Source organism: Pygocentrus nattereri, chromosome 17 (genome assembly GCF_015220715.1).
Source record: "Pygocentrus nattereri isolate fPygNat1 chromosome 17, fPygNat1.pri, whole genome shotgun sequence".
In the NCBI taxonomy this organism is placed as follows: Eukaryota; Metazoa; Chordata; class Actinopteri; order Characiformes; family Serrasalmidae; genus Pygocentrus; species Pygocentrus nattereri.
The window spans coordinates 2,666,399-2,682,377 of record NC_051227.1 but is presented as its reverse complement, the minus strand read 5'-3'; the positions used below and the strand labels follow the sequence as shown (position 1 = coordinate 2,682,377).

At 40.1% G+C, this 15,979-nt stretch overlaps 1 protein-coding gene across 5 annotated transcripts in view; it reads right to left on the bottom strand.

The window, feature by feature from the left end:
* Nucleotides 1-15,979, bottom strand: part of LOC108433984 (Down syndrome cell adhesion molecule-like protein 1 homolog) — a 125,810-nt gene that overhangs the window by 109,353 nt on the left and 478 nt on the right. For all 5 annotated transcript variants that reach the window (XM_037546549.1, XM_037546548.1, XM_017708894.2 and 2 more), the window contains exon 2: nt 4,181-4,501. In XM_037546549.1, coding sequence (XP_037402446.1) covers nt 4,181-4,501 — 321 coding nt within the window. The remainder of the gene's footprint in view (nt 1-4,180; nt 4,502-15,979) is intronic.

The following is a 15,979-nucleotide window of genomic DNA, read 5'->3' as shown; positions in this document are numbered from 1 at the left end:
TACCACAGAGCTAATTCTGATAGCTTCATTTTTAACATATGGCCACCACACTACCGTTTTCTCTCCAGCATTTATTTCGAGCGCACTGACTTCGTCTGTAACAAAACAAAGCCAAACGATCGGCCGCTGTTGTGAACTCGTGCTAAAGCCGAATGTGTCCGACTTGACCGCAGTGTTTTAATACCCTACCCGTTCAGTCATCGATGGTTTACATTGACCATCAAGTCAGCCAAAGTCAGGCTAAGCTGAAAACAAACGCAGTCGGTGCTGTTTGAGGTGTCCGGCATTTTACATTTCGGCGAGATTTTTTCAGGAGACTAGAGCGGCAGTTTGGCCAATGAGTGCTAAGGGGCGGCCCCTTTCACTTGTATTATCCCCTCTGGGTGTCTCCGACGTAGAATATCTCACGCCATTCGAGAGGCCTTCGCTGTTACGAGTTCGTCGCGCCAATTCTGTCTGGCGGGGCGCATGCGCAAAACAGAAGCGTAACAATCAACGTAGGAAGGAGGAAGGGGTTTGAAAGCGCTGTAAAATTATGAGCAAGGAAATCAGTCTCCGACTAAAGGGCGGCAAGGGAACAGAAGTGGATTAGAGCTGGCAGTGAATTCCGTTTTCATTTCAGACATTCAATTTGTTTCCTCTTCCTCATCAACCTCCATTTACTTACAGACTGTAATGTCTCCCTCGTCTCTTTGCGGGTGGCAGCACGAGGGCGTCCGCATTCACGAAACTCCCCACGCAAATATCTTAACGTTCTTATATTCCTGCAAAACCCAATTGTCACTGTAACTGGATTCATGGGTAAGAATCTACGCAACCCCCCAACCCCAGCCCTGATATAATTAACGCGTGGCCTGCAGGCGAATTTCCTCGGCCATTAATAATGGTTTCTGCCAGGCGACAGCGTGACCCACAGAGACCAGGACCAGTGTCCTTGTCTCATCGCCAAGTCTTCACACTTCCTATAACCATACACAAAGCGTAACCCTAAATAATTTCTCAGTACCTCAGATCCATTCTGCACATTGGTAACTAACCATCTTTTTTATTGATGCAGAAGGGATTTGAATCAATACAACAAAATCAATAGAATTCCCTCGCGGCCTGGCCTCTACAGCCTACATATTATTTATTAACCCGTTGATTGACTGTGTGCCTTGTGAGACATGGGATTTCCAAAGACGAAGTGACTGATCCCATAGATTAGATTCGTTTAGAACATTACCCTGGTTGGCCTGGTTGGCTGGAATCCGAAAACTCGTCTACTCAAACGGAAAGAGTTAGATCAGAGAGTGTACACGTGTAAGGCATGTGTACAATTGCTACTTGAGCAATGTAAGGTAGCCCACACCACTGATTCAAATAAGAACAGCGCTGTAATGCGGTTTATGCGCAAGCCTGAATTGCCCCGATCATTAGAATGTTACTGATGCCGTTGCTAAGAAACGGCCTAAAAGGCAGGTTGGCGCGCGCAGGCTCTCCTTTCCCGCGCACCCCTAGGAACGAGTTCTGTATCACTGTCGTTTAAATAATTAACTCGAGAGAAACCAAATACCATATTTACTTATTCATTAAGCACGAAGCACAGAAAGGAAGAGGAAAAGCACGGATTTGAATAAAGCAGGGCGCATGAATGGAGGCGCCCATTAACTCGGAGGAAGAAAGTAAACATTACCTATCGGTAGCCGAGGCACAAAACGAAAAGACCCAACACAAAGGCAGAGAGAGAGCAGGGCGTGGGCGTGCACGGTGCACCTGTCGTAGCCTGTGTTTACAGTGTGGCCTGAAGTTCACCATTCGTGACAGTTCACCCTATTTGGTTCCAGGGAAGAAGAATCTGCGCTATTCACCTCTTTATCTTTTCAAAGCATTTGTCAACAAGGGCATATGGAGTTTGCTCTTGGTCAGGTGGCGATGGAGTTCATAAGACTCTACTGTAAAATGAGAATGCACAAAGACTTCGCCCAGTTGCCCTGTATAGTATCAGTTTCTAGCATTATAGTCAGAGGTAACAGGTGTGCCTGTGTATCACACCTACATGCTTTCATGTGATTGACTGATTGACTGATTAATTAATTGATTAGGAAGGAGAATCTTCCTGACAAGAAAATGTATTTTTTTTAACCAAAGATAATAAGAGAGAGAGAGGGAGAGAGAGAGAGAGAGAGCCCACATGGTGAGATTTTCATAAATGTTAAGCTATCCACACAGGTGCCCGTGCTATTATTGGCACAGGATCAGCATGTAGAGGGAGTGGGTGAGAAAAAAAGTGAGGATGGAAACGAGGGAGGAAGAAAGAGAGCACGAGCGGGAGAGGGAGACAGAGATGGAGGGATGGGGGGGTAGTGTCACACCATGAGCTGTCAACTGTCATCATTCTCCACTGCCACCTGAGACACTGGGCACCACACCCTGCCCCTCCCCTCTCCCGTACCCATGGCAACCTTTAAATGATGGAGCTGATTGGTTGGATGCTCTGGCCTAGTGCTGGTTTCCACAGGGCTGTGTGTAGGTTGCCAGGTCTACCAGGTTTTCGCTGTGTCTCAGCATTTAATTGATTAATTAGTGTAATTATTAGAGGCCAAAGTCACCCCATCTTGTCTCTGGTTAGTAGTTAATTTATTCTGTCCTCTGAGACACAATGCCAAACTGGATAAGTTAGAAAACAGTAGAAAAATAACAACCATGGTACATTTAAAAAGGTTTCACAGTAGATGTTTGTCACAATAGCCTGAGTTCCACATGTCTCTTATTTTGGGAAATTCTGCAATCGGTAGACATGTGCACACTGTCTGTGAGTAGGTGCGTATGTGTGAGATGGGAACTCTAGCATGGAGGACAGATGGAGACAGGGAGACAGGAGGGACACTGGCACAGGTTCTGCACAGGCTGGCATACGTGTGCATGTGTGTGTGTATGTGTGGATATCCCTCGCTGTCGCTGGGCGGTCAGCTCCCGCTCACAAGAAGTGACCTTGGCATCAAATAGGAGGGTCACTGAGCCAACTGTCTGTGGCACCGCGTGGCCGTCTGCTTGCTGCTTTTTAAAGGAGCCAGGTCAACAGGCCGGCCGCTGGGACGCCCATGTGGCACTTACATTCTTATTTAGGTTAGCAATATGGCTGCTGCTAGTTTAGCTGTTACTGCAGATGTTCAGCTCAAAACCCATGCTCCATGGCTAACGTCACATGAATCCCCTTTGCCACAATATCTCCCACCTCTGCTCTTCCATTTTCACAATATGGCCTGTTATGTAAAAATGCTGACCATGACCTGAGGATACAAATGAAAAGTAAAGATCTTCCTAGGACTTGGTCTGGTATAAACAGAAATGATAAAATGAATAAAAGAACTTTATAAATTGCTGTAAAACACAGAGATGGACAGTCCACTTTAAGCCTTCTTATGTTCTGCCCACAAATGCTTTCAGTAGTGAGGTTGGTCAAGCTTTAGAAAATGTTAGCAAAAAACATATTCGAAGGGAATTCTGCCATTTTTTTGAAAACTTCTGCATAATTTAACGATTAAGGTCTAAATCAAGTGTTTCAGTGTGTTTTGATGTAGAATGCTCCATACTCTAACAGCATACAGAGTCAGAATTGTTCACAATGTTGGTGATGGGAACCAAACATCTGAAGCCTTCAATGCCTTTAAAAGCTACATCACCATAAATGAATACATGAAATTATTATGAATATGTTGTCTAATGCCTGAAACATTGCAGAAATTTAAAAAAATTGTTGGAACTCATGTCTTTTTTTCCTGGTCAAAATACCTTCATTTAGGGTGTATTATTAATTTAAGATAATGTTATTATCTGAGGATGGACAAAATGGTCATTTTTTTTTTTTTTTGTGTAATCAAGCTAACATCAGCATAGTGGCAAATTCGTTGTTGTCATTTCCAGCCTGCCTAGTTTTATTTAAGTAAAAGAACATCCAGATTTAAATTTAAATTTTAAATTAAAAAAATGTAATTAGGCTGAAGAGAATTTCTTGTAAAACTTGTCTAACTTTGCAACAGTTGTGACAAAATATCATATTGCCGTTGAAGCACGGATGGATCAGTTATATCCAAAATGCGTGGATGGATGGATTTGTAAACTGGCAGACAAGACAGTTGATCTGACAGACCAACAAGCAGATGTGAATGAAGATAAAAACAAGTGGACAGATTCTTACCCGCTTTGACGCGGATACTTGGGCTGCGGATCTTGCCGGCCTGGTTCTCTGCTGTGCAGAAGTAGTCGTTATCATGGATGAAGCTGTTGAAGGCAGAGGGGGAGAAAGGGTAGAGCTGCAGTGTGCCGTTGGCGTGCACATGGCGGATGTGTGGTACATCGTAGATGTCGTCGCCGGTGGCCAGGTACCAGCGGAGGACTGCATGGGGGGCGCCACCCGCGGGGCAGGGCAGGGACACCCCCACTGAGCTGGAGAAGGTCACTCTCTGCAGGGAGGCGTTCACAAAGTACAGCCGCGTCGAGACCACATCCTCGCTGTTCACTGGTGGAAGGAGGAGAACAACAGTCAATTACATTTACAAGTAAATGGGAAACACACTTAAGTTACACTAGTTTTTCTTTTTATTTATTTATACCCATAACATTTTGCACAGCCAATTCCAATGTCACTGTAGTTTCCCCAATCTCAGACTTTACTACAAACACGGATAGATGAGGTCTACTGTACTGAGGTCTACTTTTCTCGAAACCATAGGAAGCCAGTCATTCTTTTGAGCTGTTGCCAACCCAACTTCACAGGTCAGCTGAACATGTTTAGAGCATGTAGGTCATAGATGCTTTTTATCTCCTGAAAGATGGATATAAACACTCTGATTTGTCAGGGCGAAAAGAGCAATATCTTGTTTGCCATCCAGTCAGAACAGCACCAGTTTTTCTTCTGTGTAAAGTTTGTAGCTTTCACAGCACACAGGTTGAGCTGCTCAGTAGTCCACAATGTGCATGTTTGAGCTTTGTTGAAAATGTAGTAGTTGTCAAATTCAACAATACCTTGTGTGTTGTATGTTGACTGTCCAAAACATTTACAACAAAGTTTGCATTGTTTAAAACTGAAAGAGCTCAGAATGTTTGGAAAGTACTCATTTCACATATCTGTAGTCATGATCTCTGTATATCAAGATAAGGCTGAAATATCTGGTTTTTATCACTGTTTTTAGCAAAGTGTGCTAGCTCATCATTTTTGTCCTTTTTTCATAAACATAGAAATCTGGCTTCAGAATCATTGTGTAAAAAAAGCATGGCAGTTTGCTCTTGAATTGAAATGCAACCAGAGGAAGAATTTGTTAGTTGGACACTGCAAGGTGATGTCAGGGTCTTTTGTTCTACATTTTATGTTCCCTGTAATTGAACCATATTCTGCCCTCACTACAGTAGGTTGAGCAGGTCAGCAGGTAGCTAATAAGCTAACAGGCTCCTTCAAAAAAGAGATAGGCTTTGAGTCACTGCACTGTGCAGTGTACAGAGGAAAGACTATGCTACTTGTATGTCTTTTGTGAGCTTCAAATGTCCATGTTTAAACTAAAATTGACATCACCCGCAAAGGTACAGATCAGAATATTTACAGTCATATATAATCGCAGACAAAACAAAACTTTGTGTCTATTTTTTCAGTTGTAAACTTAATAAAAAAGTTGCTGATGATGTAAAAGTATTGTTTAAAAGCTCATGTGTAGTAGCACTACAATGTTATGTGTAGTTCAAACAAATGTTACATATTTTAAATTGGCTACAAATAGAATTCATTGACTAAAGGTTAATATTTCTATCACACAGGATTTTTGCCACAGCAGTTAGTTTAGATGACACAATCTGATTGGTTCAGGCAGCAGGACTACATCAATGTGTGAACCTGTTTTTGTTCCTAAGCAGGTATTATGTTGGGCAGCTGTGACAGCACAGCAACTAAACAAACTGGAATCAGCTAAAAACTAGCTAAATACAATTCAGCAAACCATGAACTGTTATACTGACAGTCTAGAGCAAAATGATATTCAGGTTAATCTGACAAGTATTGACTAAGCTGAGTAGAACTTGTATGACACTTTTGTGTCTCTGTCCATAATACAAAAGGCTATTACTTTTTGTGGCAGAAGGAATTGCAAATATTAAATCACATTTTTACCATATTCCAAGCTTCTTTACTTTTTTCTCTATTTTGCAGAACCATTGTATAAAATCAAGAGGGCATAATGTTGTTACACTTCAGCAGATGTTCAGGCCATAATTTATGCAAGTCATCATGAAGTGCAGGTAATTCGTCAAAAACGTGAATGTAAAATGGTTGAATGGCTATATTTTACTACAATAGTATTACTTATTAAAATATTACTTATGTATTTTTGCTCTTTGCCCAAAGTGTTCTCGAAATTGTAATTTCTGATTGTGCTTCAAAATCATATATTGTCATCACTCTGTAAAGGCTAGAAATAATTCTTCAAAGGATGTTCTATACTTTTAAAAATAGATTAAAAGAGTTCTTTGGAGTGATATCTTTGAGAACATATTTCTGATATTGCATAACAATGTAAAGTTTCCATACCAATTAAATAATTTTCTTAGAAAGACATTTAAAAACCTATATTTTTAGGGTAACTGCTGTATCTTTTCAAACTACCAGTCATGGAGAACAATCATCACTGTTCATTTTGTCAAAACCTGATTCATTGTGTGGGTTGTAGGTACTCATTCAAGCATTATGTTACTCCATGAAGGAGAGTAAGACATTGCTATTATATCATAAATTCCATCAGAAACACAGCTGACATTTTATTTGTAGGCAGATATTTTACTGATGTGCCCCATTTGGCATGGAGTGAACAGAAAAGCTCGAAGAAAAGAAACTGGTGAGTTCACAGGAAAGGAAATTTTTGTGTGCACTAAGCACCAGTGAAACCCATTATATTGGCTTTTTGTGGAATCCTATTGTTGAGATCAAAACAGCAATAACAGCTGAGGTACAACAATGTGCATCCTAAATACAGCACTGCAAAGCACAAAAAGAAGACAGAAAACTTTGGTCAGTTTAATAGACAACAAAAAAACCTTGACGGCAAAAGCCAGCACCCACAGCACCTCACAACTGGAGAAGGTCTTTAGCTGTCTAACCTTAGCCCAAATTACAGCAGTAATATCCCAGTTGCAGGACAAGCATTAAAAACCAGTAATCTATTAGATGTGTGGTGGAAGCTGTTGTGAATGCTCCCATCTGATAGGAGAATAAATAGGTCATGGCACCCCCACTACAGTATGTATTTAGCAATCTATCTAACAGCTAATGTGATGGTACACCATCCAACTGCCACTGATCCATAAAAACAGCACAACCTTTTCATAACAGTGAGAACTGATGTTCATATAGCTAAAAATTTTTTTAAAAATTACACCTCACAAAGATCATAATACTTGTGTCTCTCTGTTGCCTGGAACCCTCTTGGTGCTTTCACTAGCAAAAGAAACTGATGGGATGTCTTTTTGTATTCAGAGAATTGCTTAGCTCAGCTCTGGCTCTGAGCCAAGGAAGACACAAGCCTACAGCAAGTGAATTTTCTTCTAAGGCAATTACATGTAATTAATGCCCCCCGCCAGGTTTATGTCAACAATGCCTGGATTATCCCTTTTCTCGTGATTCTCATTGTGTTCAAAAGAATGGTGGTGACATGTTACTATAGCATAAAAGACAACAGCATTTCACAGATAACTAAATCCTTAGCTAGCTGTCACTGAATAAAGGACATCTTCATAAAGACAAAAAAAAAACAAAAAAAAAAAAACATTACATTTAACAATAGAAATAATTTTAGGACGTAAACATTATTTGACAATTTCACATCCTTAAAGAAAATAAGGTTGAAAATAATATTTTAAATGCTCATTCGCAAAACATAAATAGAATAGAGAACATGAAAATAGGGATGACAGAATTGAAAGGCTGAGATTAGAGATAAAGCCCTTACTAGATGAGGGGAGGGGCTGAATTCTCTCTCTCTCTCTCTTTCTCTCTCTCTCTCTCTCTCTCTCTCTCTCTCTCTCTCTCTCTCTCTCTCCCCCCTCTCTTTTATAGTCCCATAGTAGAACACGAAAGGATATGTTATGTGATTGGAATTTGTATGCCAGACGCAGAGAGTTAAATCCATATAATCTCCTTTCACATTTAACACACACAGAGCTTCCCCAGGCTGATAATCGCAGCACGGTGGAGGGCCTCTCTCCTCTCTCCCTCACTCTGTGCCACAGGGGGAGGGAAGATTAGGCGGCCCCATGCCAAAGGGTCTAGGTGACAATAGTGCACATTGGATTTGGTCAGGGCCAGGGTTCAGGGCTATCTCATTGACTATCTGCACAGGTTCGTAAAGTGAGTGAGCAGACCAAAAACACTGTTGCTCTTTAAAGCACAGCATAACAAAGACTGCTCTGGCTGAAGTACAAAGACATAGGGTTACAAGGTTTTTGGGTTGGTTTCTGTTACCGTCAGGAGTAGTGGTGCGCTGGCAAAGTATTCGATGCCCAGAGATAGTATTGAAGCTTAAGCTTACGTTAATGCAACATTTGCTTTGAGATTAACAACAGCAGAGGTTCTCTACAATCTTCAAGGACTATTGAAATCAAATATAGTTTACTGTTATTTCTGAACTGCATCAAATGCAATTTTCACCACAGCTCTAATGGGAGAGATGTTTCAGTACCGTGGACAGCAACAAGGGGGCCCCTAACGCGCTTCAGCACCAAAAACAGCTCCAGTCCCCAGACACAAAACACAGATAAAAAAATGCCCAAATGCAACTGTTACTAGCAGTGCTTATGAAAAGTTTAGCCTGTAACTAATGCATAAATGAAAAACATGTGATACACAGCATTGTGACACAATCAAAACTGAACAGGAGAATATGCCTCTAGAAAATACCAGTTCAAAATAGATGTGTCAAAACAGATGAAAGCAAGAAAATATGAATATTGGGACAGTCCTATTGGAGTTGGACAAGAAACCAGGTCAATTGGTTCACCCCGTGACCACCCCACCCTTTTTGCCTTCACAGATTATAGCCCATGGCATTAACCCCATAATAAAGATTGCAATATCTATAATCTCACAGTGGGGGTCTGGGTAAGGGTCTGCACAGGCAGAGTAGAGGGACTGTGTCATCCCCCCACTGTCTGACTAAAAGTAGTTCAATGAGGTGAAGGACATTTCTACTTCTCTTTCTAGTGTTAGTAAAGTGAATGCCACAAGTGAGCAGGGATCAGATTTCTACCTGATTACGCTTGTATGGCAAAGTAATTATTCCACTTCTTCTTGGGGCTAAAAATCTGTGCTATGAAAACTCTTAAATAGTATAGCTTTATGCACATTATATAACGCATCTTAATTGATTGTCTTCTTTATTATTTAACTCAGAATTTGTTGCATGCTCAGAATTCATAGTTGGTGCCAGAAAGAACTCTAGAATAGTGGTACGAGCTGTGGCAGGTGTCAAAAGTAAAAAGGCTCAATAAACTGTGTCAAAAACACAAAGCTGCAAGTTTAATCATCTTTTGTGGAACACCAAAGAAGTAAGATAGTCAGAGGCATACAGCTTCTAGCATACTTTCAGAAAAAAACTGTGTTCTGTCATTGCACCCTTGATTAATGTCCCAAATTTGCAACCAAAGTGTTCTTTGGAATGATGCCAAGTTCCTTAAAGAGAAATTCCACTGATTGTTCAAATGTTATGGGTAAAAAAAGGTCAAGATGTGAAAAGTTGCATCATAGAGTAACTTACTGACAGATTTTTTTATAATACTGGCAAAAGGGACCAGGGTTTGGAATGTCTGTAATGTAACCACAGCTATTTGATTTGATGTTTGATCTAAAATAGTGGGTGTATATGTAATGTTGATAATAGTAAAATATTAGTAAAAAATTATTTGGATTCTGTTTTTGATTTGAATAGAGTTTTTAAAATATGTTTTACAATTTGTCAGCCATTAACCCACATATTTGTGTTTCATGTAATAGCTTTTTGTGCTGTAGCTTTCAGTGATATTAAACACTTTGGACATCTGGTTCCTATCACCACCACTTTGAACAATTCTGACTCAATTTTTCTAGAATGGTGCACTATGGATGATTTTGTTTACATATCAAAAATTAAATTGTGCATAAATTATTGGAATCATCTTTAAATAACCTTTCAGTGGATGTATCTTTAAAGCCCCAATTTTACAAAAGACATTAAATGAACCTCAAGCCGAAGTAAAGGTTCTATGTAATCCATGTAATCCATGTAGTCAAGAACCATTTAGGAACCATTATTTTTAGGAATATATCTTCTACAGAGACTTTTAAACTATTTTTGGGGTTCTGTAGAACTTGATACTAAACAGAGCCTGAGTAGTCAAGCTGAAGAGTCACTAAATGGACGTCTTCCCTTAAGGGCATTGGCTGCATGTTTATGTATGGACATAGGGGAAGTTAAAGGGTCGGGCCTCATTCAGTTTCTTAGAGATGAGGGAATGAAGGGGTAGATAGGAATACCCAGACTTCCTGCACTGCTTTCGTTTGAGATCACTCTCGTCTAAAGGCTAACGAAGCCTTGCAGCTCCCCGCCATTTTGCCTGCCATATGCACAAGCGCCAAACGAGGAGAGATGCCGAGCCCCTCCGTTAATGATGTCTGTTTTCCTTTCTCCCTCTCCCTCTCTCTTCCTGAGAGCACACACTGGTAACGGGCAATGCCAACTCAAAATGGGTGCACAAAACCACACTCTCTTCTGAAAACAAAGAATTTGAGCTTTAGAAACACTTTTGTTTTGGCCTTTCGTTTTTCATACTCTCTTTCTTTCTTTAATTAATGTACTATATCTCCCATTGTTCTAGCATTTTTCACTTGTGAGCATGCAGATACATTTTCACACACACACACACACACACACACACACACACACACACACACACACACACACACACACACACACACACATATATATATATATATATACATATATATATGTGTGTGTGTGTGTGTGTGTGTGTGTGTATTGCACTCAGTATGAAAATGGCATATGAATATGTATGGCAAAGAGGCAAAGATATTGCCTATGGTGAACCGCTATGCATAATGCAGCTCTCTCAGTCTCTCATCTACATTTGCTTAGACACACACACACACACACACACACACACACACACACACACACCCTGCCCCCAAAGACTTCCACACACTAGCAAAGAAATTCTGCCTCTCTTGCTCCACCTCAGTCAGAGACAAAACCAGTTACAGATTCATAGAGTCAATGCACAAGAGTCAGAATAAAACAAGCTTGTCTTATAATCACAAAGTTCACCAAATCCATGGATGCTTGACCCTTTCCAAAATCAAGTATATGCTGTTCATTCAATCTTGAGTAAGGAGAATGAAAAACAATTTCTCAAACATCAATGGACTACAAAAGAGAGAAAATCTCTAAAACTGCTTCCTGTCTGCTTACCTATTGTTGTAATTGTGCTGCTTGCGCACAGGAAAACACAACAGCCTGGTTAAACATATCCTTTAACAGATGAATCACAGCACTCAGACAGTGTTCTGCCTACCTGGTGTTGAGGCAAAATATAGGTATGAATGGATCCATTCTCCACGATCATCTTAGAACGTTTATGAATGTAAACATGCATGATACAGTGGACTAAGGCTGACTGAAAAAAAAACATTGAAAATGTGAGCACATATGGAAAAGACCACTTTATTTTCAAGTTGTGAATTTTTGTATGTACTAGGTTTTTATTTCTTTAGAGAAAAACTAGTAAGAGAGCATTAGATTGGTTTAAAAAGTTTAACCTTTCACCCCTAAAATATCGTAGTGTCAGAGAAAAGGCAAGCATGTTCAGCAGTTGCAATGCTCACCTACTTACACTTCAAGGACAGAATTTCTGTAGTTGACATGAGAGTCAGTTTTGTCCTATTTAGCATGTGTTTTTCAAAGATCATTCACATATTTTGCACCAGTTTTTGTCGCTTGCAAGAATATATCTGTATATCTGGATTGGGATCAATTCAAATTTAGTTTAGCAGGTTAAATGGACTGCTTCAGTTCCTTGATTATTGCTTTGTTGAATTGCAAGCTGATTTTAATTTATTTAAGCAGATAGATAGATAGATAGATAGATAGATAGATAAATAGATAGATAGATAGATAGATAGATAGATAGATAGATAGATAGATAGATAGATAGATAGATAGATAGATAGTTCTGACTGTTTTATGAAAGTGTCAAGTAATCTAAACCTTCACTCAAAACCACTCACAAAGCTGCTGTGTACTATTCCACCAAATAGGACATTTTGCAGTTCCTAACAATCAATTTAGATGCTTTGCGCATGATATCCACTGGGATGGCCAAGTGGCAGTGAGGCGGAGAGGCGTGGCGCAGGTGCGCTGCTGCTCCATAAGGCTGTGTGTGTGTGTGTGTGTGTGTGTGTGTGTCTGTGTGTGTGTGTGTGTGTGTGTGTGTGTGTTGGGGAGGGAGGGGGGTTTGCTTGCTGTCAACTCCGCTACAGCGCGCAGCGAAACAGACACATGTAGAGGCTCATTCTGACCATAGTAGCAGGTGGAGTAGTAGTTTTGCCATTATGGGAAGTATTTATCGTGTTGGTCGAACACCAGGGAAATATTTAGCTGTTTTTGTAACAGTAAATAAGTCAAAGGTCATTCATGATCTGGGTAAAAGTTTTTTTCACCGCCGGACCAGTCGCAGGCTGCAGAGTTGTTTCACCTTTGCCCTCATTCAACTGTCTCTCCTTTACACCTTAAACCTTCAGATAAAGAGCACTTTTAGTTTTTTGTGGCATTTTTTCATTAAATATAAGCCGAATTGTTTGGAGAATGGGCACACTTATGTGTCTGGCAGTGAAAAGTGTAAAGAGCAGCTAAACTTGCAGACATGCTTAAGAGAGCGTGGCTTGATTTTCTTGGGAGTTTGATGCAGATGTAACACACTGTGTGTATTGTACGAAACTGTGCAAAGATTATGGCACTTTTTTTCTGAGTGACAGAGATAGAGAGAGAGAGAGAGAGAGAGAGAGATGGAGAGAGGGAGAGAGAGGGAGGGAGGGAAATGGCGTTTTCAGAGAAATAAATGGAGTCCTTATGGCCAATGACCTGATTTAGTTTTGGAGTGGGGGATGCTGCAGAGCTCTGCACTAATTGCGCAGCTGGGAAGAGCAGGGGATTTGAAGAGGAAAAAAGAGAACAAATTTTGCATATTTCGATGAGGGGGTGAGCACGGGTGTGTTTGAAAAGGGGTGTGTGCGATGGACAGGGGTGACATTGCCACCAGGTGAACAATGATGACTGAAAGAGATTCACTTCTGTTTTTGATGTTACGTCTGTTACCCCCATTTCTGGAAGACTAAACAGGTCCCCAAATAGATCAATAAGAAATATATGATTAAAACATTTGTTTGCTTACTACTAATAAAATTAGTTATTATTATTTTTTTTATTATTATTATTATTGTTATTGTTATTATTATTATTATTACTACGTAGAAGGCATAGATGTGTTGGATGTGGAAATCTCTTTCAATCACATTTTAATTTAGGCAAATGTTCAGAAAATCGGATCAGACTGGATAATATAGCAGCCACCACACAAATTTGACGACCTGACAACAGCTGATCCTTAAAATAAATATTGAACGCTCTCTCTCTCTCTCTCTCTCTCTCTCTGTCTGTCTGTCTGTCTGTCTCTCTAGTCCATGAAAAAGAGGCCTTGAGTTTAAAGACCCAGAGTTTGTTGAGAAAACAGCAATGAATAAACGAGAAATAAACTCATTTTACATAAAAGACGAATAGTATACATGTGCATTACTTTTTTCCATGAGTGCCATAAGACGTGCTTTGTCTAATTTGTCTCCAAAAAATACAGCATTTTTATATACATGAAAATGTGTGTATGGGTGTGTTGACAGATTTGAGGCCTGTCGCAGTGAGAGCTGAACACACCACAGCTTGGCAACAAGAGGGCTTCGTGCTAAAATTATCCACAACATTGGATATGCTCTACTGCACAGATGTTACAATGTACCAGTAATTACACATTATTATTATTATTATTATTATTACTATTATTATTATTGTTGTTGTTAATATGATTATGATTCTTATATTATTATTATTATTATTATTATTATTATTACTAATAATAATACATTGTAGACATCCTATTTTTTTATCATTAACACTGTAAGGAACTACAATTTTCACCTTAGATAAAAAATAACAATGGAAATTTCCATATGCTATACTGCAGCACCCCTAGGTGTGTTTTTCATTTCATTCCATTTGATTTCCATTAAAGCGCGGCTGGGCTTCAGGTGTGCACCTCCTTTCCAAAGTACACACCGATCCCGTTAAACGACTTGTTTTGTTAAAATTGAAGGGCCAGCGAAAATTGATTTGAAGAAAAAATAACCTACGCAGTTTCCCTCTCGAACAAAAAAAGTCTAAAACATGGGCTCCGTACCGTTCCTTGAAAGTGAGGGAAAAAATGGAGGTGCGGCCCTGTTGAAAAATACGCAGTCCTAATGCATATGCATGTATGATAATTGGAGATATGCGTTTTTACACGTCCCGTCGAACACAGTGGTGTCTGATGGACGTGATAAAAAACCTTTTACAGATAAATAAAGTATGTAAGCAGGTAAAGCGTAAATAATTAAACCAAGAAAGGCTGAAAACACCAAGTTTGTTTGTCTTTTCCGCATCCATGTCCCCCCCGTTCATCACACTTAACGCCCAAATGCACCCCTTCCTCCACAGGAGAGAGAGGAGAGAGAGAGAGAGAGAGAGAGAGAGAGAGAGAGAGAGAGAGAGAGAGAGAGAGAGAGAGAGAGAGAGAGTGAATTCATACACACACACACACACACATATATATATATATATATATATATATATATATATATATATGTGTGTGTGTGTGTGTGTGTGTGTGTGTGTGTGTGTGTAAAAACACCATTTAACAAAAAAAACCCTCCTGAAAGCAGAAACATAACTTATGTAAACCACACACTGAAGCTCCAGGAATAGTGGTTTAATTTGAGCTGTTGTTAGGCAAATAATCAGCACTTGACAACGTAGATCGAAAACTAAGTAAAATATCTCCATAAACCTGCTAAACGGTAATTAAGCAGGTGCAATGATCAAGCATCAAGTTCAAAAACGCACACAATTTCTACATTTGAGTAAAAGAATGCAGGAATAAATCTGCAAAAGCCATGCACACATCTTTTGGAGAGGAGGAGGGAGGGGGAGGGGCGACGTCAAAAACAAAAATTTGTTGAGAAATCTGATAATAACGCGTTGTGTTAACCCAACAAATAGTCACAATCTTAAAGTCCTTCAGCCTCGGGCCGTGGTAAAGTGTTGAAATTCACCTTGAACCCATATCAGAGTCATTATCAGCGCTATCAGATGAGGAATCTGTTGGCACAGAAAATGGAGGACCACTAATTGCACCAGCGCTAATTGGAAATGAGGCTGCTGTTTTTCATAGGGAAAAATATGCAGATGAATTTGCGCTCCCACACAATTATGTGCACTTTTAAAACGAGACGCGCGCTATTCAACTACGATGAAGCCCGAAAAAAGACTTGAAGCTAATATTTGTAAGAGGACAGAATAAGCTTAACAAAACCAATGCGACAAAACAGGGAGAATGTGCGTGTGTTGGAGCGCAGCAGCGCCGTATGGGCTGGTTAAAGTGAATACCCGGGCCACTCGCGCTCCCGCTCCACTGACCAACTCCACTTTGTAGACTTTTGCAGAAAGACAACATTAAGCAGCTAAAGTCCAAAAAAACAGAGGCGGAAAATCATATTTGCCTTCTGCGTGGTCCTGCATATTCATAACTCGGCTGCATCTCCATATCGCGCATACAGATCTATCGTGCTGTCTCTCCCATCTCCAGCGTCGCGCGCATGCAAACCAGC